The sequence below is a fragment of the Triplophysa dalaica genome, chromosome 16 (assembly GCF_015846415.1).
Source record: "Triplophysa dalaica isolate WHDGS20190420 chromosome 16, ASM1584641v1, whole genome shotgun sequence".
NCBI lineage: Eukaryota > Metazoa > Chordata > Actinopteri > Cypriniformes > Nemacheilidae > Triplophysa > Triplophysa dalaica.
This window is the reverse complement of record NC_079557.1, coordinates 12,558,373-12,584,483: the sequence shown is the minus strand read 5'-3', so window position 1 is coordinate 12,584,483 and position 26,111 is coordinate 12,558,373. Positions and strand designations below refer to the sequence as shown.

The 26,111-nt window shown below is 37.2% G+C and overlaps 5 protein-coding genes across 18 annotated transcripts in view; 3 read left to right on the top strand and 2 right to left on the bottom strand.

The window, feature by feature from the left end:
• Positions 1–2,981, top strand: part of tenm2a (teneurin transmembrane protein 2a) — a 514,782-nt gene extending 511,801 nt beyond the window's left edge. For all 3 annotated transcript variants that reach the window (XM_056769446.1, XM_056769445.1, XM_056769447.1), the window contains one exon: positions 776–2,981. In XM_056769446.1, the coding sequence (XP_056625424.1) occupies positions 776–1,513 (738 nt within the window). In that variant the 3' untranslated portion in view covers positions 1,514–2,981. The remainder of the gene's footprint in view (positions 1–775) is intronic.
• A 1,181-nt stretch (positions 2,982–4,162) lies between these two features.
• On the top strand, positions 4,163–4,692 carry tstd1 (thiosulfate sulfurtransferase like domain containing 1). Its single transcript, XM_056770423.1, has 3 exons — positions 4,163–4,310; positions 4,399–4,561; positions 4,638–4,692. Exons 1-3 carry the CDS (start codon positions 4,163–4,165, stop codon positions 4,690–4,692), a joined length of 366 nt encoding a protein of 121 aa, XP_056626401.1.
• On the top strand, positions 4,693–8,567 carry cfap96 (cilia and flagella associated protein 96). Its single transcript, XM_056770205.1, has 11 exons — positions 4,693–5,067; positions 5,242–5,341; positions 5,413–5,538; positions 5,622–6,093; positions 6,271–6,396; positions 6,719–6,938; positions 7,173–7,310; positions 7,393–7,468; positions 7,615–7,794; positions 7,886–8,058; positions 8,466–8,567. The coding sequence occupies exons 5-11, from the start codon at positions 6,303–6,305 to the stop codon at positions 8,515–8,517; spliced, it is 933 nt and encodes a 310-aa protein (XP_056626183.1). The 5' UTR covers positions 4,693–5,067; positions 5,242–5,341; positions 5,413–5,538; positions 5,622–6,093; positions 6,271–6,302; the 3' UTR covers positions 8,518–8,567.
• Positions 8,137–19,474, bottom strand: pdlim3b (PDZ and LIM domain 3b). Of its 2 annotated transcripts, XM_056770203.1 has the most exons (8): positions 19,123–19,474; positions 13,003–13,154; positions 12,526–12,610; positions 11,268–11,335; positions 10,803–11,000; positions 9,635–9,762; positions 9,210–9,321; positions 8,137–9,093 (listed from the first exon to the last, which is right to left on the bottom strand). In XM_056770203.1, the coding sequence occupies exons 1-8, from the start codon at positions 19,213–19,215 to the stop codon at positions 8,904–8,906; spliced, it is 1,026 nt and encodes a 341-aa protein (XP_056626181.1). In that variant the 5' UTR covers positions 19,216–19,474; the 3' UTR covers positions 8,137–8,903. The 2 variants fall into 2 exon arrangements, with proteins under 2 accessions (XP_056626181.1, XP_056626182.1); XM_056770204.1 differs by lacking the exons at positions 10,803–11,000; positions 11,268–11,335 and adding an exon at positions 11,699–11,886 and having other exon boundaries at positions 19,123–19,468.
• A 3,557-nt stretch (positions 19,475–23,031) lies between these two features.
• The window catches only part of sorbs2b (sorbin and SH3 domain containing 2b), a 45,579-nt gene continuing 42,499 nt past the window's right edge, over positions 23,032–26,111 (bottom strand). For all 11 annotated transcript variants that reach the window (XM_056769349.1, XM_056769358.1, XM_056769351.1 and 8 more), the window contains 3 exons: positions 25,836–25,885; positions 25,608–25,714; positions 23,032–24,901 (listed from right to left, as the gene is read on the bottom strand). In XM_056769349.1, coding sequence (XP_056625327.1) covers positions 24,840–24,901; positions 25,608–25,714; positions 25,836–25,885 — 219 coding nt within the window. In that variant the 3' untranslated portion in view covers positions 23,032–24,839. The remainder of the gene's footprint in view (positions 24,902–25,607; positions 25,715–25,835; positions 25,886–26,111) is intronic.

The window sequence follows — 26,111 nt, the reverse complement described above, 5'->3', positions numbered from 1 at the left end:
ACCTTTGTTTTTTAAAGTTGTATATTTAAAAATATTTTCTTCCGTGAACATACAACAAATCTGCCTACTACTGTATACTGTACCAGGGATACATAGAAAGCAGAAAAAAATCGTTACTGGTGGGGAGTCTATGTGTCATAAATGGGAGAAAATCTTGCCAGTAATGAGAAAGTGTCAAATTAAGTTCAGAAAATAAACTAGGGGTGTCACATTATACCAATATTGTAAATATCCTTGATATTAAACACCATGACTATCGTATTAATTCTACACGTATAAGGGGTGGTTCCCCGGACAGGGATTTGCTTAAATCAGGACTAGGCCTTAGTAAAATTAGGCCATTTTGAGAAAAAAAGGCACTTATGTATTTTAAAATATGTCCTTGTTAGCATTTTTTCAGTTCAACATTTATTTTAGTCCAGGAAACCGACCCATAACACTGTAAATAATTCAGGACCTGTTAAAAACTCTCTCTCTTTGCCTCCTTACACTAATATTTTGATTGTAAATCAGAAATTTTACTGATTATTGAGCTCTTTAAAATCGATGTTGTGATAATATTGTTATTGTAAACAATTTTGGACCGTATAATCCTGTAGTGAAAATCTAATATCATGACATCCCTAAAAAAAAAAAACAGTATATGCTTAAAACTGCTCAAATTTTAGATCTAGACCGACATTTTGTGGTTTAGAGAAAATGAAAAACGTTCACCTATACCTACATATTTTCCACTATAAATGGCCCTTAATTTGTATTTATTCTTTTACTGCAGTTGATAACTGGAGTTCAGCAGGAAGCTGAACGGCATAACCAAGCTTTCATGGCTTTGGAGGGACAGCTTCTTGACAAGAAGCGCAGAAGCAAACAGGAAAAAGCAGGCCACTGGTTTGGCACAAGTACCCCCATCATTGGAAGAGGAATGATGCTGGCGATCAAAGAAGGCCGTGTGGTCACAGGGGTCTCGAGCATGGCCAGCGATGACAGCAGGAAGGTGGCTCTGGTGCTTAATAATGCCATCTACTTAGACGGTACACATTATACGCAGGATGGCTGCGACTGCCATTTCTTTGTTAAGATAGGCTCGCCCGACAGCGACCTCCTAGCTTTGGGACTCACCAACGGGCGTAAGGCGCTGGAAAGCGGGCTCAACGTGACAGTCAGCGGTCGCTCACGACGTGGGGTCACTGTTGAGTTCCGGGTTCCAGCACTGTCTCTGAGCGTGCGCTACGGGTTGGCGGCGGACGTGCTGGATGAGGAGAGAGGCCGGCTGCTGGAGCTGGCAAGGCAGCGGGCGCTGTCAGGTGCCTGGCTGCGAGAGCAGCAGCGGGCACGAGATAATAAAGAGGGAAGCCGCTTGTGGACTGAAGGAGAGAGACAGCAGCTTCTTTCAACGGGAAAAGTGCAGGGTTACGATGGGTACTATATTTTACCCGTGGAACAATATCCTGAACTTGCTGACAGTAGTTTCAATATTCAGTTCCTGAGACAGAATGAGATGGGGAAAAGGTAACAGTCCAAATCTTTCGTGGCCCCATTTTTTTTCTTTGTCCTCTCTCTCTCTACTCTTTACTCTTTTTCTTTCACTAGCTCTGTCTTTTCTTTTTTCCCTCTCTTTTCTCTTTTGTTTCCATTATCTCCTATACCCACGGAGATTTATTGAACTAATAAGGGAAACTCACTGAACGCTGCAGGGACTTATAAAAGAAGAACTCCCAAAAAACTTTGTCAATACTGCCTGTGGCAAAAAATAACAATTTGAAAGACATTGTCTTTGTTGTTGAACAATGGACGTCAAAAAAGCACTGATAGACTAAAAAACAAAAAGCAACTGTTGCTCAAATAAGAAGAATCCCCTTTTTAAAAAGGAAGAGATATTTTTACCCGTATTTTTTGGGTTACCGAGAGGATGTTGGTGCCAGATGGTACCCTCGTAATTGTACGTGTTCGGATTGGAGCGATGCTGCGAGTCTGCTGGAGAGGCCCAGTCTCAACTTCAGAACTGAAGAACAACATCTGTTAAGAGAGATATCAGTCTCAGGCCTCACATTCTTCATAACTGAACTGTCAGTTACCACAGCAGCAAATCCCTTCATTTACAAGCAAGAAAATTGCAAGTTGATGTGATGAGAACACTGCAGTCAAACATAGTTTGTTTCATCACTGATAGAAGAGTACTTACATTGTATCAGATAACAGTGAAGTTCAGGGTGTGCTTTAGATGCGATAGTTTTGTATGTCCCAGTCGCATTAGTCACCATGACCTTCTCCAGGGCACTTCTGTATAGAAATATCAGAAAAAATACAGATTTTCAGATTGAGCGGTTACTAGTGTCATAAATTATTTATTTTTACTTAGGTTATTTTTGTTTTTATCATTCATAGTACTCTATGACAATCATGAAGGAGTCACCACTTTTAGCTACAAAGAAGAACATTGATGTTTGAGTTTATTTTCCTTTGTAAAATATGTAATAATTTTTCATTTTTGTATTCATTTTGATTTGCTCCTAAGCAAATTATAGTCATACACAGAAATAATTTATGTAAAGGTGTTTTAAAATGGTTTATACTTTAAATAAAGTTTAAAACTGTGAAACTTGTTTTTCAGAAAATATCTGTATGTACAGTGTATAGATTTACCTTTATGCAGCACAGTAGAATATTGTTCATAATATCAACTTTTATATTTCTAACAGAAGGTGGCTTGTTATGTGCAAATCAGCAGCTGGTATTAAAAACACTAGACTTTTGCGACACTCAAATATCACATATAAATAATATCAATACCCCGTTCGTTGTTCTGTTTGATTGTTTAGTTTTGTTTTAATGCAGAGCAATTGCTGTACTAGAACCCAAATCATAGAAATGGATTCTTTTCACTGTGAAGAGACTCATTATGGATGTCATGATGTACCAAATCAGTATTGAGGGATGATTCTTACTAAAGTGAGACTCTTCTGAGACCTTACCAATAAATAGTTTACTTCATGTGAGTCCTAGTAGTCTCATGATTTTTTTTTAATATGCAATCATACCTGTACTGTCTATGTGTCTGTCTGTCTATCTATCTATTTATATAGTTCAATATAATAGCATTGTGCATGTGTGTAAATAATAGGCCTGTGATTATTTATTAGTTTACTTAACCCAAATAAGCGATACGATTTTTAAAAGATGTACAAAATAAGATTTAAAAATGTAAACAAATTCAGCACGCTAAAGGTGATCTTTTAAATTGAAACTACGGGTCTTTTATTTTGAATCTGCCAGAGAAGACACTCCGCGCGACCACGCCTACACTTCTAGATAGCCAATAGGAAATGCTTTAAAAACTTGAATGACAAGGAAGTGAAGGTGCGAGCCGAGCCACCAAAACAATTCATCACACACATACAGTAGTTGAGCATACTAACTTCAACATGGCAAGCAGCGGTAAGTTTGTCATTTTTTTACTAACACTTGCGGTTAGATACGGACTGGTGTAAAACAGCTCCTGTTATTAGATTTGACAATACGTCTATTATATGACAGAGAATTATGTTATCGTCATTCTCTCTTTTGTAGTCACGGTGACGATCCCCAGGTGTAACTCAAACGTTACCTGTAACAAACATGTCTCTGTGTTTGTTGTAACTACGTGAGTGTTTCGTTGCATTGCTTATATTTTGCTTATTTACTTAATGTATAACAGAATGCATGCACCTGTTTTACTTGATAATCTAAATCTATGCAATTAAAACGAAAATATGTATCTATATACTATGTAAAGAGTTGTCAAGTGGTGACGTCACCATGACTTGCAGAATTGAAACGTGTTTATTACATTATATATATTTTAATGAGTATTACAATAGTATTGTATATGGTAACGAGACATTAAAAACATATAATGTAAACCTTACACTTCTTAAATAGCTTTAACAAGATAGCATTTATGAATAACAAAATAATTCGATTTAAGTTCAAAGGAATAATATTAATAATAATGAGCTTTAATAATAATAAGCACGTTGGAGTGGTAAAACATAAGACATATAAATATTCTAAATTATTATGTCATTTATTATGGATGCGTCTTGTATATGCATATTTAAGGTCATTAGATAGTATTTTTGCTAGACAGGAATGTTGTCTTAACAATAACAACTTGATTGGCCTCATGTACCGATTCCTGTTTGCTATAGATAAGGAGATATCTTACAGTGATCTCAAAACTCTCTTGAAGAAGGGTTCAGGAATTGTTGTGGATGTACGCTCCAAAGATGAAGTAGACAAAGGCCGTATTTCAGGTTCCATCCACATCCCAGGTCAGAGGGAAACTAAATAATCTATACTGTGGATAACTTATCCAAAACATTATATTTGAATAATCTTGGGTTCTTCTATTTAACACAGTGGAAAATGTGGAAAGTGACATGTCCCTGGATTCAGCTGAGTTCAAGTCTAAGTTTGGTGTAGCTAAGCCTTCTTTGGACTCCTCGGAACTGATTTTCCACTGTCAGCTGGGAAGACGTGGAGCTGCTGCCACAGAGAAAGCCAGAAGCCTGGGGTTCAAGAAGTAAGCCATCTTAGAACCATTGCATAGCATTTTTGCAAAATGTAACTTGACCATATTTCTCTTCATCTGTCTTCAGTTCGCGTAACTATGCTGGAGGCTACAAGGAGTGGTCAGAAAAGGAGGGCAAATGACCATCTTCAAACTCAGACATTCCAGTTTCAGCTTGAGATTACAAAACCATCCTACTGTAAACTTAAACACTGTCTTATCTGTTTAGTAACCATAGTGTTTTATTTGTGACATATGGATCCCATTTCACACCTTGAACCTATCAAAAGTCCCTTTTAAACTCCAATTTTTTTTATTAATGTTTATACATGTCTATTATATTAAAGTTGACAAATTAAACAAATGCTTTTCGTGTCCAGGCTTTTTAAGAGTGTTTAAAGACTTTTATCTTTTATAGCGCATCCATCCATCCACTTCACATCCACAAAACCTTGCGTGACGCGACTTACATGCTCCTGAATAATGGACAAATACGTTGATCTCTGTCAGTCATTCGGGTAATATAAAGGTGTACATCACCCAGAAATGAAAGAATGTAAATGTGTAATGTTTGTAAACTTAGCTTTATTAGAGTTTGAATTACATGCGTGTGTTTAATAAATCGGTCGATCGGGTTGACTAGTGCCTGAATTAGATCTGCATATTAATGTTATACTTTAATGTATGTTTAGTGTACCCCTCTGGGTGGGGCCGTTGCTCCATGCGGCCTCAAGATTGAAGACAGACCGGGAAAGACGGAGAAAAGTCTACCGTTTAATCCAGCGACAGTTAGTAAGCGTCAATTTGTTATTCCACGATCATCACTTAATTTTGGTTGTATGTAACACAATCTCAAACAACAGATGACGAAGATTGGTAGCGGCACACGTGTCAAATGCACCTATGTGTACCCGGCTAAACTCAAAGAGATGATCCGATTTGCCTTTCCCGATGACATTTGTAACTACCCGGATCCCTGCCACGAAAATGTAAGATGCCCTTGTGTTCCTTCGGTCTTACCAGTTTATTATCAAAGGAATTGGAGTAACATGAGGCTTCCTGCTTGTTTTAGGTTGTTGTCATCACTATTGATGATCTGAAGAGGATGGAGCTCGCTTGATCCCCAGTGGAACTGAAATTAAAGTGCAGTTACATTTGCATGCGTGCACGTTTCCATATTAATGTTAATACGAATGCAACCGTGTAACTTCTGCAGTTGTTCGAAGCAGTGTGTTTTAAAAAGTTCATATCTGAGCCGCATGATTTGTCATTGTGTAACGTAAACTTAAACTACAAATCCCAGAATCCATTGCTACTCGCAAAACTGCACGGTTTGCAGGGAATAGTGCGTAAGGTAGCATTTGTAATCAACGTTTGGTTGTATTCATTGTAATTTGGAAAGCGTTCTGAATAAAGTAAAGTCTTAACGTGTGTTATTTCGGGTAATTGTCCTGTGGGTTACCATGGCAACGTACACAACCCACACAAACCCTCAGCGGTGAGGTTATTTGCTTCACACAACACAACCTATTTCATCATTTCAGGTATATGCATATACATATATTTTAATAGATTGCTAGTTTTGATGATTGAATAACCATCATATGCATTTAAACTGGGTACTGAGGGGTTATGCACAGTTCTTGGAGCTGGTTTGCATGCTTTCAGTGGCATTGCCACAAGTTTTTCTTTAATTCTACATACGGCCTTTTATTTACTAGTGCCGTAGAAATACTTTGATTGACTTTGGAAAATGGCTCCAGAGGGAAAATCCGACATGGAAAGGGTTGGTCTCTTTAAGGAATTGGGCTACATCTCCATAGGGGACAAATATACATCTACTAACCGTAAGTGTGATTAATATATTAACACAATAATACAAATGTTGGTGCATTGATGTAGAGCACGAGGAACTGCGAACAGACCGGCTATTGCTAATTAGCCTGATATTAAAAAATAATAAATTATTACGGTTTCTACACAGAAACTTCACAAACGTTATGTTAAACTTATTTTGAGGAAAATGATCCTACAAAATGTATTTCTGTAGCAACAATAGGCTACCGGTCAATATTGTGTAAGGTGGACGATACGTCGAGACGATACGTAAAGCTAAGACAAAATAGTGAATATTACGTCTTTCTAATCACTTCCTTTGTTGGCGAAAAGGCCCATTTAATGAATCAGCTTACAAGCACAAGCAGATGTTATCAGGAGGAACAAAAGCAAAGTGCGCGCTGCAGACGGGATACTTCGACACGCAGTTTAAGCGCATCTTTGAGAGAGAGGCGCTTACAGACCGCATCAAAATAGAGAGACAATACAGGATACAACAAACCAAACAGAACCTAGCCAAGGCCTTTCTGCCCAGCAATGGAGAGAAGAAAACGTGAGTCGTTTTATTTCTGTGGTATTAACGGTCTCATGTTTTATTAGCCTATGCTATAGCACTGGAACTGTGTTTTTGGTTTGTGAATAGGATATGAATGATGGTATTATCCTAAAACCTGGGATTTCGTCATATTGCTTAATAGTAAATTCATAACGTTACATTGAAGTACAGTCAAAAAAACTGTCATTGAAATACGATTAATAATGAACACTAGTTTACTTTGGTTTGTAGATCGGGGGTGGGCAACTATTATGGGACATTTGGAGGTCCTATTCAAGCAATGAGCGCCTTAAAGGTTCCAAGGAGACCACACAAATCACCCGGGAAGAATTTCTACACCAATCCACCTAAGAAGGGAAGTGGTTATGGGTAGGCCATTGTCATCATCCTTTAATAAAGTTTGCCTTGGTTTTGCTGTTAGGCATTAATACTCTGTACCTGTTTTTTACAGCTATCCTGATGTCACCCTCTCCAAAATGATCTTCTATTCCTCAGACCCCTATGATCGTGCAAAAGAGATGCTAAAGGTATTTTTATTTTTAGATTTCAACATAAATCAGTTTTAAATTGTACTTTTAATTAAGATAAGCACATTGTGAGAAACTGACAGGATAAGTCTATGCAAGCAGAGTGTAATCTATTTCTCTAATGAGAGAGGTCATTTGTTTACCAGCGTGAGATTCTGGCACACAAATCCAGGCTGAAAGGGGGACCATTTCGTTTGAACCTTCATCCGAGCGAGTGCTTTGATGGCAACCCATACAAATCTGACAAACCTCTACCACCTCCAAAGAAGCCTGAGGAGAAGAAGCATTTTGCAGTGCCTTTTAAAGCAAGTTCACCAAGTAAAAAGGCATGTATTGTACCTAAAAGTAGATGTCTGGATATGTTGGCATTCAGGTATAAGAAAAGATGAATGACAATTTCCTGATTTCTTTCTGCAGACTGGAGGTATGAAAGCAGGAACGTTTGACTCATACCCCACCTACTCTGCAGAACCCTATGTCACCAGAAAGACCAAATCAGCGATGACAAATAAGGAAGGAAAGATATTTAACCCCTCCCCTGGCCCAAAGAGCACGCCGGTCAAGAGCATCATCAACCTTAATGTCAACAGGTACACAAAGCTGTCACATCCCTAACGGAATTGTCACATCCATAAAGGTCCATATTCCTCATAAATAAGCATGAGAAATTAAAACATAGTGACTATTTTATTTTTTATAAAGAGCCACCCCTTCCCCATTTGTTGGGTATAATTGCTTCTGGTTTGTACAGTTCAGAAATCTTACACAAACGTGCATCCTTTTTTCGTCACATAAATAATACATCAACTTCACCTGTTTCAATTTTAAAATTGAAAACTCGTGCATAGACTGATATTTTCCTGATGTCTGGACTCATCAGGGGTTTAGTAAAATGGTTCAATAGATTGTTGTTGCACGGTTCAATATATAGGTAATAATTATCTAAAATCATTTGCTAACAAATGTTAAGACTTTCTTTTCATCTTTTATTTGACAGGGTTGTCAATTCAACAAACTACAATCAAATCCCCTCTGTGATGGCATATTAAAAATTTTGGGTGATTATAAAATAATTATTTCAATAAAACAGATTTTGAAATCGAATGTCTTTTTTATAAAACACAATCTTATAATAAATGCTTATTTATTTAGAGAATAATTTAAACCCAAAGAGATTAGGTTATGTTGAAGTATTCTTCAGTGTAGGTGCCTGATATGTGATGCATTATGTACGACGAGAAACTTGGTTGCTCAATTCTTTTCAATTAAATGGATTTAAGCTTTGAGAATCACTGTCTTGTATTCCCCTGATAAACCTACATCCCCTTTGAAGTTTGGATATGAGCCATGTCCTTTACTCAAATATGCGATTAATGGAAAAAGAAGAATTAAGAATATTCTAATATTAGCTGTAAATAACATGGGTCATGGGAGTCTAAGCTGTGGGATACACTGTAACTAGGTCGTGTCCCTCGGGTGGGCACATTCTCATCCGAGCGTGGGTTTCACAGTACATCTGTCCCTCCACAAAGAAGTAGCCCTTCTGCTTCAAGTTCAAACCGCAGTCTGAACACACGAAACAGGCGGGATGGCGGTACTTGTCCCGGGCTTTCACAACAGCTCCACTGTCAACCAAATGTCGAAAAACTTGTTAGAACACAATGTTGAATAATTTTGGTGATAACCGGTAAAACGGTTACCCAAAGAAGACATCAGTTCTGGTGCTGAGTGTTGTACTCACACAATGCCGGTACCACATTTATCACAGAGAGGCAGCTTCTGTAGTGAGGCTGTGGCTGCTTGGGGCTTTGTTACTGGGGCCTTTACACTTCTAGTCACCATAGGCTTTGTGCCTAGCAGAAAAACAACAGTCTCAAACCACTGGGGATGTGAAACGCTTTCTCAAGTAGATGCAGCTGATTCCCGGGGATTTAAAGCACAGCAGGCTTTGATTTACGTCATTAGGATGACTGCTGTGAAAAATACTGAAGCCCATGAGAAATCCAACTGAGCCTGCAACACTTTCACTTAACAAGTAAACTGATAAATTGTGCGAGAATTTTATATCTGGGGTCTGAATTAGTGCTGTGAGATTTACTTTACATCTCGTGAACACAATATTATCGCCTTCTAAATACTCTGGTGTCCATGATAAAGGCAACTCACCATCACTCTCCACATAATCCTGGAGAGCCTTAAAAGAGCCTGACTGACGTGGTTCATGTGGTTGCTCTTGGTCCTCCTGGAGCATTCGGTACACGTGAGACTCCTCAATGGATTGCAGGGTTTTAGGGCTGGAAATAGATATGTAATGGAAACTCAGAGATGTTCATCAGGTGATACCAGTTATGCCATGTACTAAACATTACATACAGGTATGTGTTTTAACATCGCAGTATCTGTTTTAACATCGCCTATAAAAATCTTTAGTTTACCAAAACAATCACCTATGCAATGACTTCCCAGAAATATATTTTTGACAACTGAACGACGACATCAATAATAAATGAGCTGAAATTGTTTGATCTAATATTTTTAACTATTTAAATCCCCCATCAGTTCTTGTTTTTCGTCCTCATATCATTTCAAGATCTTATGCATTATGAACAAAACATTTTTGTTGTCGTTCTATTCATTTAAATGATTTTTTTTTTAAATTACATTATTACATTGTTTCTAATACACAACATTACAAGCGATGTTTAGTAAAGTGGAGTGATGTTTTGTCTTGATTACTTAATTGTGTAAGTAAAGAAAAATTTAGGGTTTACAGTGTAGTAAATCCTGTTAGACACACAAAAAAAATCACTTTTGTTAGTATGAAAAGAATTAAAGTTTGTAAATTGAAAGAGCATTAAATCACTACGTCCGTGAGGTTCAACTTCAACAGTTTTTTCCAGTTTTTTTATGAATGTTTTTGAACGTAATAACTGATATTTAGGCATTTTTAATAATGCAAAGTCACCTAAAATGTCACCTACAATAATATAAAACAATTGTACAATCTGATATCACATTATATCTGAATAATAAAGCATAACTTTACTGCATGTAGGACCATGGTCCTTAAAAGTGAAAAAGTGAAAAAGTAATAATATTGAAACTGATTTCACATGAATACATTATAATTATGTAATAATATTTATACAATAATATTACACATTTTTTTAAATAATGGAAGTAATGAAATAATACCGTACATACAGTAGAGCATAATTTATTATTTAACCTGGAATATTCTTTCAATCTATAATGACCTTCTTAAGATGCTCGTTACTGTACATTGTTTAGTCATGGTGTAAGGGAAGTGTGTTGTAAACAACGCTCTGGTTACCTGGGAGATACCTGCCTGACTACAGCGGACATCTGAGCCTGCTGGAGTGTATTTGAGACATTGTCTGCTGAGTATAATGCAATAGGGGTGTTGTACTGAGCAGAAAGAACCAGGGTCTCATTTTTGCTGGGGTCAGCAACTGCATTACACACAGCTGATGGCACCTGAACTACATTTCCCATCAACCTCTGCGATGTACTGTATTTGGAGTTGTGTGTGTTAAAGGCAGATGAACCAAACCAGAAAGCAAAATACAAAGCGGTTGACCACATTGAGGGCAGGTGTGATCACAGAGATGGACAAACAAGACAGGAGAATAAAGAAGTTGTTTAGAAACATACAAAACCAAACTGTTTAATGATATCACTGTCATTTGTACTGTATATAATTTAGTTGTTTCTTTATGAAAATCATATGACTTCTTGTGATGAAGTGATATTTGACTAAGTGCTTTTGTCTAATAACCTGCTTTGGCTTGCAGATTTGAAGGGCTTTGGTCGGACATTAAACTTGTGTTCGAAGTAATCGATGTCCTGTAAGACATAAAAGTGATGGGGTTAATAGACATTTAGTGGTGAAAGCTAAATCTCAGAAATCCTCCGAAAACTAACACTGCAGCCCCAGATGTCAATATTTCTTCTGCTGTAGAGTGAAGCAGTGACGTGTTCTGAAATCCTATGGAGTCTATCAAAGGGTTTAATACTTATGTCTGCTTACGTCCAAAGTTAAACCGATGTACTGTTTAACATGTATATTTTATATCTGGGCTGCAGGCTTGACTTGTGAGGACTTCTGGAGAGTGTGTGTTAGTTGTAAGTGGCCAGACAGTGTACAGCAAGCACAGGGAAGTATTTTAGTCGTGTCCATACGGTTGGGGGATCCAAGCTGGCACTCACCCCTCTTGTTTTTCATGCACCAGACCTCGGATCTGTCCTTGCAGGGCATCCTGGATGTTACCTGGAGAGTAGAGGCCTATGGGTGTGTTGTAGGTGGAACTCACCACCTGCTTTTGGTCATCCAGACTGGCGGCAGCCACAAAGGGCTGTGCTCTTCTGTTATGACCTGTACCAATAGGTTTAAACTCCTGCATATGGACAGATGGACACACTACACACTGTGGTTAAAGCAACACGCACACTGAATTTGTATACCGCATTCTTTGAATACGTCCCTTCTTACATAAAGCCATGCTGCTCACAGTTTTAAACTTGGCATGGCTGACTGTTTGTGAAGCAGCGACATTTAGCGATTTTAGAGTTTGCCCAAAACATATATTTTGCCTCATATTTTTTAAACTACTTTCAATCTTTTTTTATTTTTTAAATAGAGTTATTTCTTGTGCAAATAAACTCTTCAAGTATTATTTATATTGTTCATTGTGAAGTGTTGTAACAAGAAATGTAATTTCTTATTTTGGGGTAAACTAGCCCTAAGGTAAGAAAGAACATAGCCATTTAAAGAAATCTATGTTTGTTCAGGTTTTCTAAAATAGCATGTGAAATTATTGTAAAAAATGTAATATCCAGTTGGCTTTATTTAATTCAAGTGTTTTGATGGACAACAACAGCTCCATATTTGGTCAAACAAGGCAGCTTTGCACAACCATGAAACATGCCTCATGCGCCGAAAATGTCTATTCATGTTCTTGCTACATTAATATTATAAGCAGAAAGAAAGAAAATTAGCGCTACCCGTATGTCATTTTTTCCTCTGTTACACTTACTTGCTTTTCTGACTCCAGATTGATTTTGAAAGGGTGCGCTTGGCCCTCTTCCATAACTTGAGGTGACCAGAGTTTCGTTTCTGGCCTGCAACACATTTAATACACACTCAGACAGAATGCACACAATGGACAATCATCAAAAGATCTAAGAGCAGTAATATTGGTAATTGATGTGCACCAGGCCCCTGACCTTGTCTAGAAAGTAATGACAACGGCCAGGAATGTATTAGCCAGATGCTTTATTGCAGGATAATTATCAACGAGGAAAGAAAGAGACATTCAGCGTGTTCACCATTGTACTCTGTGAGCACTGGTGGACATTTTCATAGAAAGGGGTAACACAAATTCTTATAGGACTTAAGCTGACAGTCCTTCCCCCTGGCTGTAACCTATAAAGCATGTGAGAGACCATGATATAAAGTTGTTGAAAGACGCTGTTTGTAACAGTATCCACATCTGTTAAAAAGCGTATGGTACCTCTCTAGCTTGAGGACAAGCTGATTGGTGGAGTCTTTAATCTTGTTCTGAGCTTCGGCATGAGTCATACTCTCTGTCGACGCTCCCTGGATGGCCAAAATGATGTCACCCGGGCACAGATTGACCAGTGATGCCTTACTGCCGGGTGTCACCTGAAATCAAGAACCTTTTTAGTGCCTGTTCCAAAGTAAGGCCGTGTTCAGACTTAACTTCTTTTCTGCAGCTGTTAGCGTCTGTTTTATATTATAATCCTATGGAGTAAACCGTGTTTTAAAAAAACGCCCTGAACAGTGTTCTGCCAATTTAAGATACCCTGTCAAATTTTGCTTCCTCCATACAAAACAGGACTAATGATTGGTCGAGAAGGTTCAAGCTGAAAAAAATAAATGGTGGCCGAAAATGCCGTTGAAGCATAGTTTTGTATAAATGTAAGTCTAATTTTCACTTTCAATGACTTCTGGTTGCATTTCTAGCGAGAAATTTGTTTTTAAATATGAGATTAGTTATTGCAAAGACACTCTCTTATAATTCAAATATACTTGGGTACGCTGCCTATCTCTGGGCTGCTTTCGTGCACAGTCGCTGCCTCCGAAGTCATGGCGTTGAGCTGCATTTGTAACCAAACTACTTTTTTTACTAAAAAAGCGCCATTGTCAACTGTTTCTTGTCAAAATGGGAGTGTAGTATGATGACTTCTTTACTCAGTGAAAGAAATTGGGGAAACCAAAAATTGGGGATTTCAATGCACTGTATGAAGGCCAAGAACCACCCGATGCGAAACCTCTGCAAAGTGCATTCAAATCCTTTAATGCAAGGCTAGATGTGGATTTTCTCGCTTATACCATGGTCCTTTGCCAAGTTAAAGCTTTTATTGATATTTAAAGTGTAATTTTAAAATGACAATTATTTTACCAGTTCAAACTGACCAGAGCTACCGGTTTTAAATGGTTTTAATGCACACCTTCCAGCCAATCAGAATCAAGTATTCAAACATACCATAGTGTATAATCAGCATGATGTAATGCATTTTATTTAAATTGAAGTGTCATTTTCCTGATTTTTAACCCACTTTGTATTTCTACAATGTAAATGTTTACATATACGTGTTATCTTGACTATCGGATAATGCAAAACAACACCCTGTGTGCCGATGCATTTCTGTTGACAAAATAAAGTGGTATTTCTCATTCTAGGTACGAAAGACTAAACATTGTTCATTTACATATACTACTGACATTGCAATAATACAAAGTGAGCTAAAAACCTGTGGTTACTGTTGAAATCATTGTCTTGTATATAGTTTACTAAATGGTAATTAAAATCAAGTAACATTGGCCTAAATTTATTAGAAATATTGACTCGGCAATAACCTAAAATTTAAATTAAGGTGTTTATGTTTAAATATAAACATAAATAAATAAAACAAAAACACAACAAAATGGATAAAAATGTTGCTAAAAGTAACATAAAATATATATATAAAAATAAAAGCAATAAACCGGAAATAAAAATGAATTCTGAAATAAAACTTCAATTATAGCAGCATAAAAAATCAAACAATCGAATAATAAAACAACAAAAACTCATAACAAAAGTGATAAAATATTAATAAAACTGCAAACAAAACTTCAACTTTAAAGTAATTTAACCTATATAGCAACTTAAAAATGAACAAATAAAGCATAAAACAATAAAAAGGAAAAAAGTAATCTACAATAAACATAAACAAAAATATAAAATTAACGTAATTCAAAATATTAATAGATCTACAGTAGAACTGCAAAAAATAATAACTGAAAATATATCCTGAACAAAGTAAAGAAATGCTGCTATTAAAGCGAGTTACCCCCTGTGTAATTCAGAAGACACCAATTTTTGAGGTCTGATTTTGTACTTAAAAAATATTAAAGATGCCACAATTTCGTGTAAAACCACTAACCAGTTTAGATATAAATAGCAAGAGAGACGACTAAATAAATTGGCTTTTAGTTACAGTCAGTGACCCATTTTGAAGTGGACTATAAATAGTTCAGCGTTGGATGTCAGTCAGGACTCCGTATTGCCCTCCAGGAGAACACAGTCAGGCCTATTGGTGGCTTGATGATCTGACCGCTCTGGCATTCACCCTGTTGCCCGGTGTTTCTCTCCCTCGCCTCCCTTCAGCCTCTCTTTCATTAATGGGGCTGACATCATCTCTAATCCTCTCATCTTTGGCAGACTCATTTTCTTAGGTCTCCCCCCAGCCCATTTATCTCATCACCTCGTCCTGCTTTACCTGTCTCCTGGCTCAGCTGCCCCGTTATACCATATCATTACACCACTGACCCTTATCTCCAACTTAATTCTGCCTCTTGAGAAGGGAAGATTTATTCCGAGTCAAGTCATGCCAGTTATTTAAGACCAGAGTGTTTAGTTTACCATCATCAGTGTTAATACCAAAGACTTGCAATGTTTTATTCCAAACTCATGATTTATTGAATGATGAAGCAAGCGGTGATTAAATCTCTGTTTCCTTTCCTGTCGGCTCTCTCGCTTTGTGTACACAGCGGAACTATCTCATTTGTCCACCTGAATCTTCTGAAGCAAACTCCAGAAAAATATCAGATGTGATGTCATAACAATAAAAGTCTTTGGTCTTTGGCCATTTTTAAGGTAACAAATGAAAGATGGTGCTTTGTTTTGCCTGGAGACGACTGTTATGGTTGTAACTGCAGAAACAAAGGGTGAATAAAAAGAAACAACAGATTGTTCCCTCGACGCTGCTCAAGGAAATAGGTTGTGCTTGACTCACTAAAAAAAGACAATAAAATAGAATCTGTTTAGTAGAAACAAAAAATAAGAGCCATGAAGGAAAACATTGAGTTGCTTGTATCTTGAGTTTTTGCCTTAAACCGAAACATGAGCATGACATACCAAACACACTTTTTTTAAGGATATGCAGCACCTGTGCAGTTGAACAGATGAATCCACAAGGCACGGCAAACTCAACAGCCTTTACCACAAGAGAAGCTTGTAAGGACACGATGAACATTAGACACTTATGTTGTTAGCAACATCAGATGGATACGTCAACTCCAGACATTTAAAGATGATAGAGTAATGCATGCTGTGCTCGGTTTAAAGGGAAAGTTTCGTTGTCAACGGTGGCCAAGAACTGTTTGGTAACAATATAATTTAAGTTTTAATATTTGTCTACTCATAAATATGACCATCTCTGTAAGCCTTCAAGTATTTGCGGAGACTAACATTGCCTAAATAAGAAACTCAGGGTTCATGGTGTGAGAAGAGAGCTGTCTTGCAGGCATCAGAACATGCATGATTGCAGATGGCGGTTATACAACATTAGTCTTCGGTATTTCTGTTTTTGAAGACATGATGCTCAAGGGTATATATAACTGTTGGGTTCTTGCACACGCGTACAGCAAAATTAGAAACATACTTGTTCTAATCCATTTCAATTATTTTATTGTTTTAGTTTGAAATCAAATCCAGATAATTGTCATTTTCATTTGAATGTTCCAGGAAAAGAATAGCTAGGAATGTTGAATACCGGTTTATTTTGAGTTACATCATTGCATTTAAATTAGATCTTGAATCTATTTTTTCCTTTGAACATGATCTCCTTTTACTGTGGTGAATTCATTCACCGTGTTGATTTAGTACCAACAAGTTAAATGGTATTTAGGACGTTTTTCACATAAATATTTCACGTATATTTATACATTATATACAGTAATCCTTTAGTGTTATACCTCAGCAGTACACAGTGTGTTACCTGTTGTTCTGCTTCTAATAAGAGACTGTAAAGACAGACAAGTTTTATGAGGATGTGTGCTTTCTCTTCTGCATTATTTGGGGTAATTTATGGTGAGTGTCAGAACTGGCTATCCGCTAAGAACGTACTTTAATGTCAAGATCAAAGAAACGCCGATCAAGGATGAAACTGAGCTACTAATCATAGCAGTACATTCCATGCATGAGAATGCTTCGGTTCCCCTGAGCAAAGAAAATAGTCTAACACACACCTGAATAAAAGATTTGACAGAACGAAGCTGCTTGTCATTGATCCCAGTCTGCTTTTAGGAGATAAAGTTTGCAAGATCTTTATGTAGAATTCATTTTATTGGGTTAAGGCCTTACTTCTGTATGAAAAAAAATATTTTGTTGCTTAGCTGGAACTGTCTTTCGTCACAAGGCATGTGATGAAGATAAGGTACCAATGACTTTATGAAGACCTCCATTCTTCTCCAAGCCTATAAAGTTTCTTATATGGAACAAGTGAAGAACAACTTTCATATTCCATCCAAGCAAGTCATACAGATTCAGCTATTTGAGAATAAGAAATTAATTTCTTATTAATGGGTGAAGTATCCCTTTGAAATAGAGACATTTTGTCAATTCATCTCACACATGTCAATGAGTGCTCAGTTAACCTTTAACCTGCTCTGTTACCACAAATTCCAGGACTTCATCATCTGTTAGAAGTATTGTTGGCCCAGAAGCTTTACGATCATTCAGACAACAGGTGTTGGGATCCGCTCTGGAGCCGAGTCTTATGCGTGTGTGTTTCAGTGTCCTTTTTCTGTACTTGTGTTAGTGAGTGTAACAGAATGCTTTGCCGTGAGCAAAGTATACATTTTAGGAACTGTTGTAATATACATCCATATTCACGATGAGTCAGTTAAACACTATAATGTGAAGCTAGCTTGTATCAGCTGTTAAAATATCTGGGAAAATGTATCACTTTGGCAAAGTATTAGAAAAAGTGAAGCTGACGTCACGCCCTATGTTGCAGTGGCGCCGCCATCTTTGGAGGATCATACTCCGATGCTATTATTGATATGTTTAATATTTGGAGAAATCGTGAAAGAACCAGAGGCTTTTCCTGAATGAGTCTGTGTAATGCTATTGCAGTTTTAAACACAGTTAGACCGATCTACCGTAGTTAGATTTCCGTATCAAATTGAACTCACTAGCATCGATTCTCCCAAGTTGGCACAACATTCAACGTGCTGTGGATTAACAAGCTCTACATAATATATGTGAATATAATTAAAGTTATATCATGAATATATATAGTATAAATGGGAGAATCAGTTGATGATTTTGAAACATCCTTTAGCTTATACAGTGCAATGTTTCCAACTTTTTACCAACCCATCCTCATCGACAGTTTTTATACTGGATGTAAATTAAAGGAGCAATGTGGAGAGGTTGCAACCACGGCTCACTCCAACCCTCCCTTTCGAAGCACTACGGCAGCTGACACAGGACAAAGGTGTCATCGCATTTTCTCTTCTTTGCCGAATGAGATTACGTATTTACGAAATGCACTCTGTAGAGCAGTATATGTAGATAGAAATAGCTCATTCTAAGGTAATAAAAACATACACTTCATTACGTAAGGTCTGTATACACCTCTGAAGACACAGTTAGGCATATTATATTGCATTTGTGTCAATAGATCCTCCAACAAACTACACACTGGACCTTTAATTACATTACATTGCCTCTGATTAGAATTATTCTCTTTTAGTCAAAAACACACAAGTGTATAAATTCGCTAAATAGCTTAATTTATTTAGACAATTGAATAATTAAGGGGGCAATCGTGGAGAAACTTTATTAAGAAAGTAACAGTGTTTCACCAAAATTAAATCCCATTATGTCAATTTTTGGTTTCACGCAAAAGCTAAATCAAATTTCTTTAACTACCCCTAGAACCTGTTTAAGGACCCCCTGATGTTCTAATTGGAAGTCACTGATTTGTCCAAAATTAAATTTCATTTAAACCTCTTTTTGTTTCGAAGCCCCACCAGCGCAAATCACAAAAGTGGATAAAAACGGGATAAATGTAACTAAGATTAAAACTCTGTTGGGAAATAAGCCACAGATGTTTCTAAAAATGAACTTCTGGCTCTACAAATATTTCTCCAAAATCTTTCTCACTAGAGTCCTCCGTCATATAAGGTCATGGGAATGTTTTGCTCATTTTTTTAAATGATCATCCCACTAGTTTTTCTCATGCCCACTAGTTACCCAGCACATCAAAGGCTTCATTATCTCTCAATGGAATGTGTGAAGTAATACAGTCTGCTGTAGCCAAAGGCTTTCACCTACCCGAGTTATAGTCAGCGGCTGGTTGAAGTCCTTGCCTCCAGAAAGCCGAAATCCCCAAGGGGCTGGACCGTCCAGCACCACGTTCTGTGGCATCTTTATCTTTTCTTTAGACGCTTTCTTTAAACTCGATTCTTCAGTACTGTCTTTTATTTGTCGGCTAGTGAAATACAGAACAATCAGCTCTACCCCAGACGAATCACTCTCTCAGCCACGATTGGAAGCAAGCGTCTGTCTCCGAATCCCTTTTAAGCGTGAGTGTGGGCTAAGGAGAGTGAATGAAAGAAAGCCGATGCCAGAATGCCACACCTCTCAGAGTGAGCTCATAGGGTAGACTAAGAAACTGAGGGTTCACTCTGAAACATGCCCATCCTCCCTTTCCTAACACACGGATCCAACCTTACCCCCTGATGATTCATCTTTTTTCCCATAAGGCTTAGCACGTCGATAACCAAAATGATCCGTCATGATCCCCATCACCCCGTCATCGCCCTGTCTGGTGTCTAGATTTTTCGCTTCTTACGCTGGCCAAACACCTGTGTCTAAGTGAGAAGAGTTGTCTGTCGTGAACTTATGGGTGCATGTTGAGTCAGAGCCTTTGGTGCTGATAAGCAGATTTTCAAGTATTTACAGAGTGCAATAACAAAACCGTATGGTGTCGTATTGTCGTAACAATATGGCTTGTGTTGCTCTTCTAAACGTCTCTCAGGAATGTAAACCATTTCTGTTGCACAGCCACATAAGGAAACGTTGTTTACTCATTGTACTTTCATTTCAACTGGTAAATCTTCACTATTGTTATCACAAAGATTGTTGTTCTCTACGTGTAAAATATTTTTTATTTTCCCCAGCTAGGTGTCACCGAGTTACAGTGCACATATTTTATTTAGTAGCCAATGCATTGAATTTGATTAAAACTTCCATCACATACATGGCGTAAGTTTGAAATCCACAGAGAAGGACATTCTGTGTGTGGTACTGGAGTGGCCTGGATGCTCTTTATAGATTTAAAGGCCAAACATTCTAGCTTGAGAGCACTTGTATTGTAGGGTTGAACAACTCCTTGTTTGGTGTGCTAGGGAAGAGCAGCTGTTTGTCTTGGTCTGCTCAGAAACCCTGACACCAGAAAAAACATCTTGTCTAACTCAAGCTGTCATATTATTTTCTCATAAGAGAGCCAAAATGATAGTCAAACCAAAAATTGTTCAGACACTAGATATCATGTTCGATATTTTTGGTCCAGGGTCCGGATTCACAAAACTGTTTTTAAGACAATATTTAAGATAAATCATAGGTAGTTCCTAAGAATGTTCGATTCTCAAACATTTCTTAAAACGTTACTCAAATATTTTCTCAATATTTTTGTCGTAGAATAAAATAATATGATTACACTCACTCGCTCATGTGGTAACTGTATATGTTTATCTATACAATCAACTATGTGTGTAACAAGCACATCGCATTCTTATATAGAGCTTGTCAATCGACGTCACGTCGTGTTGAATGTTGCACCATCTAGGGAGGATGGAGTGTTTTGTTTTCTAGTTTGATTAGGAATCACTGGTAGGTCGGTCTTGCTGTGTTTAAAACTGCAATAGAATTACGTAGAGTCGTTCAAGAAAAGGTTCTTTTACTTTCGATTTCTCCACATATCAAACAAAACAAGTAACGGTACATATCAAAACAATAATAGCAATGGAGTTATATCCTCCCAAGATGGCGGCGCAACTGCAACATGCAACATAAGGCGAGACGTGACGTCAGCTTCACATTTTCTATAGCCTATATACAATATATTAGCATTTGATGTGTTAAACGCCACGATCGCATGTTAGCTAGTTAGTTAGAGTAGCATTAAATAAGTATTATATTACTTTCTATATTACTATATTACTTATTATAATACTTTTTGTGTTTTACTACAACATAATTCTTGTGACCCTCTCGGTTACGATTCACTTTGTTCTAGAATAATGTAAAAAACACTCCTAACTTTTTTCTTGGTGTGTAATTTTTGGGATGATCTATTGATAGAAATGCTATATAATATACATATGTCTTCAGAGGTGTATAAAGAGCTTACACAATGAAACATTATGTTTTATTATCTTAGAATGAGCTTTTTCTATCTACACACACTGTGGGTCTTCTTGCATGTAATTCGTCATGTTCTGACAGCCTTGGTAGTGTTTCCAAAGGGAGGGGTGTAGTGAGAGGTTAGTTGCAAATTCGCAACCTTGCCGCTAGATATCATTGACTGGACCTTTAAATTAGATTTTAAGAAAAAACATGGCAGAGGAATGTTTTGTGAATCCGGCCCATGTTAAATTATGTAAAACCCCGCCATCCAGTGACACGAGCTAAACCGACCAATGGTGACAGGACGTGGGCATCTCTAGTGACTCGACAAAGTTGAGATATGCTCAAAGCCATTTTAAGGAAAGCATGCAACCTTTAGCCAAAAGGGTGTAACCGCTAATGCTAACGCCGGTACACAGGAAAGGAGACCAGAGGCAGTTTCGTCTGAATGGATGTCAATGCGCTTCACACCATATAAACCGCTTTTGTGAGGAAAACAGTTATTCATTTAAGGAATCGATTCCTTGTCCATACCATTAATGTTCAACATATTTCAAACCAAACAATACGATTAAATTAGTAACGATATGTCGATTTTACTATGATAAAAATATACTTTTTTTAGTGAAGGCAGAGTAGCGAATGTTGCGACAGGCAGGAATCACTTACGACATTATCATAAAATTAAACGATGGCTGTCAGTTTCAGAAATTATGAGAACGCTTGAATTGTAATAACAAAAATTGCATGTATGCATTTGACGCTGATGGAGTTTTATGACAAAAGGACATGAGTAATGTGACATATTATATTGCATATTTGTTGTTGAATGCAAATATGATGTTTCAATAAATACTTTGAGAATCTCTGATATGCTCAACGTAATGCAAATGATCAGCGACTTCAGGGAGCGACTACCAATAGGAGTAGAGCAGAGGAGCTCATGTCAGCCATCTCTCGTCTGTTACATTTATGCATTTGGCAAAGCGACTTACATTGCATTATACTATACATTTGTTTCTTATTATGTGCAATCCCTGGGATCGAACCCATGACATTGGCAGCGCTCAGTGCTCTATCCACTGAGCTACAGGAAAGCTATGTTACTAAACGTTTTGTTTATAATGTTAAAAGCTATAGTGCCTTAACAACCTCGTAGCAAGAGACTGGCTGGGACACAGTCGCTTGTGTCTGAACGCAGCTCAAGTGAGCATGTCAAAATAAAGAAAACTGTGACCCATAAAAATATGTCAATTTTGATGAGTTCTTTATGATTCTGAGGAACAAAAAATAAGATATTTGAAGAAATGCCTCCGAGGTTTTGTGTCACTATGCCATGGAGATGAATGGTGGCCACTGTTGTTCGGTTCCCAATTTTTTTTCAAATGTCTTTTGTGTCATACAGGTTTATGATGACATGAGGGTGAAGAAATTATGACATCATTTTCATGCTTCGGGTAAACTATCCCTTAAAACCAGTGGCAAAACAAAACACAATAAAGTTTGTACAGTAGGTAGTGTACAGTGAATTTGCTTTATAAAAACAAAGCACATAGTCTAGACAGAAACCCCTTCCTCCCCATGAGTGCTCTGGATGAGAAACTGGCACTGCACCGACTGTTTATTGTGTTGCCATAGCAACAGGAGGGACAACTCCATGACAGTGTGTCTGTTTATAGACTGGGACAGTCTGCAGGGACTAGTTTGTCTAGTAGGAGTATATGTGATCTGAAAATCCATGGTTATCTTTACACTAGAGTGTGCTTTCCATTAAGTCTTCTTTATGACAAAAATATACATACTAGGAGGAAAAACCATAATCTGGTGAAAACATTAGTTCAGACAGATTTTATTTATGCAGTATTCCAAACAGAGAGAAAAGGCAACGATTTAAAAAAAATCATCGATCATATGCTTGCCTTTATCAGTTAGTTTTGAATATAACAAGAGGCAATGGTTTAGGACTTCTCTCCAGGAAGAGCTTGGTACGCTTTGCAGACAGAGTATTGCATCACTGAAGTACGTACTGACCGCTGTGCTTTTATTACAGAAATTATCAGTTTCAACCCATCCAGGAACCATCAAACACTTTTAGCACTTTAAACCCTGTTGAAGCTCTGTTGAAAACAACCCAGCAGATTTAAGTACTAAACATATCACAGTGATCTGTATATTATAAACATTCATTTCCTGACACGTCACGTTAAAATGTTTAAACCATGACACCGTACACAAGATATTTGGTAAAATGATGCACCAGGAACAGTCCTCAAACTCTTTCTGATAACCTAGTGCTTAGAATGGAAGACTGGGATGCTTTAACAGAACCAGTTTAGAAATCAATGGTTAAGGACGCAGGTTGAATGTTTTGTGTATGCCCACACACATCATTGTAGACGAATGAATGTGGCCGGCTGAAAGTTTCACACATGATCAGTTCTTTATGAAACAACATGCGCAAGATGCACATTTAAGAATACTGACAACACAGCAACAGCCTAATATTACCTAAAATACATCGATTGCTGGTTCGTGCTTCTATTGACTGACACGTTTACAGTTCTTGTACGGACCCAAATATAACGTGATGAAGCTTTCAATTTTGCATGTTTTAAAATGTATAAGTGATGAAACGTAGGCAAAGCTTAGTTGTTATACGAACAAAAACATGGAAAAATATATTAAGTTTATCATAATGAAGAAGTTTGCTGAATGATAAGATAAACACAATAGATTTAAGTGTTTCATTTCATTAATAAGAACCAGTCTGAATATCTGGAAGGTGACATACAAAATGTACTTATGACATCACATGCTCCTCTCATTGGCCATAAACAGATTACAGACTGAAAACCAAGAGTGATGTGCAAGGTCACCCAACACAAAGTTATTTGAAGGCAGTAGAGACTCAAAAAGATTGAAATTGAAAGTTAAAGCACCTACTTTTGCAAAATGCCTTTTGCTAGGGAAACTGCATTCTAAAACCGATTTTGATTGAAAATACAAAAATATTTTTCTGATCTGTAAAATCCTTCAAATGCTCAAAGGAATGTCTGGAGGAAGAAAGTAGAGCCCTAGAAAATGGGAGGCCATTCTCCACCCATGAGATCACGTACTGAAAGATACATGTTAGCGGGAACATACCTGTAACATTCAGTGTGTCTGGCACAAACATGACATTGCAATACTGTTCAATCTAGATGAGATCATACATCGGGGCAGAAGAAGAACATTCCTCACCTACTGTATCTTACTCTTCCAATGAAACAAAAACGCCTTAATAAATAAATGATAAATAGGGCACTTGATTGATCATGTTAAAATTCATCAGCTTTTCGAAAAGGTTAACATACTGTTTTTTTCAGCTAATGTTAAACATGTAGGCAACCAAACATTTTAAAGCCATTAATGAAATTCCTTTTTAACACAATGCTTCCAGATTTGAATCATTTGCACACTGGAAACAAGTAACATGGTGCCATAACCCCTTTAAATGTCACTGGCTTCTGCTTCTTCCGTTAGCCCATCAGGTTGATGACCGGAATAAGTCGTCCTAAATCCAGCAGTTAGCCACAGGTGTCATTCTCCATCACTCTTCTGTAGATGTCTGTCCATCAGAGATGTGTGATAGATGGGTCAATTCAGAGGCGGTTCACATAGTTTCCAGGAAAGGTTCCAAAAAACTTGGTTCTTCTGGATGTCCCTTAAAATGTTTCAATATAAAATATCACCACTATGCATTCGTGACCATGCCTAAAAAAATAAGCTAAAGTATTTTTTCTTGTGATTGACTGTTTTCAACATAAAATATATTTATTACATTATGTTGAATGATTTTGTAAAAATATAACCTTGATATCTTCAATATTGACCTAGTAAGGCCATGTCAAAGATTGAAATCATTGTGACACCAGATGAAAATTCTGACATAATAAATTAGAAACATCAAAATTTGATTTACAAGCATTGAAGTGATAGTTCCCCCAAAAATGAAAATTGTCATAATTTTCCTCACTCTCTTCTCATTTCAAACTTCAGCAGAACACAAAAGAAGATGTTTTGAAGAATGTTGGTAATTAAACGACAATGGTTTTCAATACAATTCAAGTAGTTGGGAACTGTCATTCTTCAAAATATCTTCTGTTTTGTTCTGCAGAAGAAAAACGTCAGACAGGTTTAAAATGAACTATCACTTCAATGCTTGTAATAAAAATTTTATGTTTCTAATTTCAGAATATGAGACTTTAGCCAGTATTAGACAGTTACTGTCACATTTATGTCCAATCAATCTAACCATCTATCCTGTAATAGTGTAACATAGCAGATTTTCTTTGGAGTACAGCTCCAGCTAGTGGCAAGTAATGGAACTTCACTTAAACAGTCCAGTAAAAGAGAGTATCCAGTCTTACCCACAAACCATCCGTCATCACACTTCTCCATGACGTCAACAATATCTCCCTCCTTGAGTTCCAGCTCATCCTCATTTCGTGGTGTATAGGTATACAGTGCTTGAAATCTGCAAGACAAGCGATTTCTGTAACAAAACTTCAGTGCATAAAGTATAACAACTAAATCACATTTTGAGGATGTGTAACACATTTAGAAAAAGTGAACCGCATGAAAAATGAGTTACTCACGGTTCTCCTACACCTTGAAGAGGATCATGAACATATGCTTGTCTTTGAGACTGAAAAATAGAAAACAGGAAAGCACATTTTAAATGTTTCTGTCTTAGGTTTCACTGTATGTTCATCTGATAGGAGCAGCCGCAAAACCTCACAAAAAATCATTAATGCAAAGCCTCAAGCCAGACCTGGATCCACTGTATATCTGAACTTATCAGGTCTGATCAAGCACACCTTAACACTATTAACTCATTAAAAAGTGCAACTGTTAGTTTTCTGCTTGATCAT

Excerpts from the sequence above, each read along its gene's own strand:
- tstd1 (XM_056770423.1), top strand. The coding sequence starts at position 4,163 with ATGTACCGATTCCTGTTTGCTATAGATAAGGAGATATCTTACAGTGAT. Across the intron at positions 4,311-4,398 it reads AGGTTCCATCCACATCCCAG|TGGAAAATGTGGAAAGTGAC; the intron begins GTCAGAGGGAAA and ends TATTTAACACAG. Across the intron at positions 4,562-4,637 it reads AGAAGCCTGGGGTTCAAGAA|TTCGCGTAACTATGCTGGAG; the intron begins GTAAGCCATCTT and ends ATCTGTCTTCAG.
- cfap96 (XM_056770205.1), top strand. The coding sequence starts at position 6,303 with ATGGCTCCAGAGGGAAAATCCGACATGGAAAGGGTTGGTCTCTTTAAG. Across the intron at positions 6,397-6,718 it reads CAAATATACATCTACTAACC|GCCCATTTAATGAATCAGCT; the intron begins GTAAGTGTGATT and ends GTTGGCGAAAAG. Across the intron at positions 8,059-8,465 it reads ATCAACCTTAATGTCAACAG|GGTTGTCAATTCAACAAACT; the intron begins GTACACAAAGCT and ends TTTATTTGACAG.
- pdlim3b (XM_056770203.1), bottom strand. The coding sequence starts at position 19,215 with ATGCCACAGAACGTGGTGCTGGACGGTCCAGCCCCTTGGGGATTTCGG. Across the intron at positions 12,611-13,002 it reads CTTGTCCTCAAGCTAGAGAG|GCCAGAAACGAAACTCTGGT; the intron begins GTACCATACGCT and ends AATGTGTTGCAG. Across the intron at positions 9,322-9,634 it reads GGATTATGTGGAGAGTGATG|GCACAAAGCCTATGGTGACT; the intron begins GTGAGTTGCCTT and ends TTTTTCTGCTAG.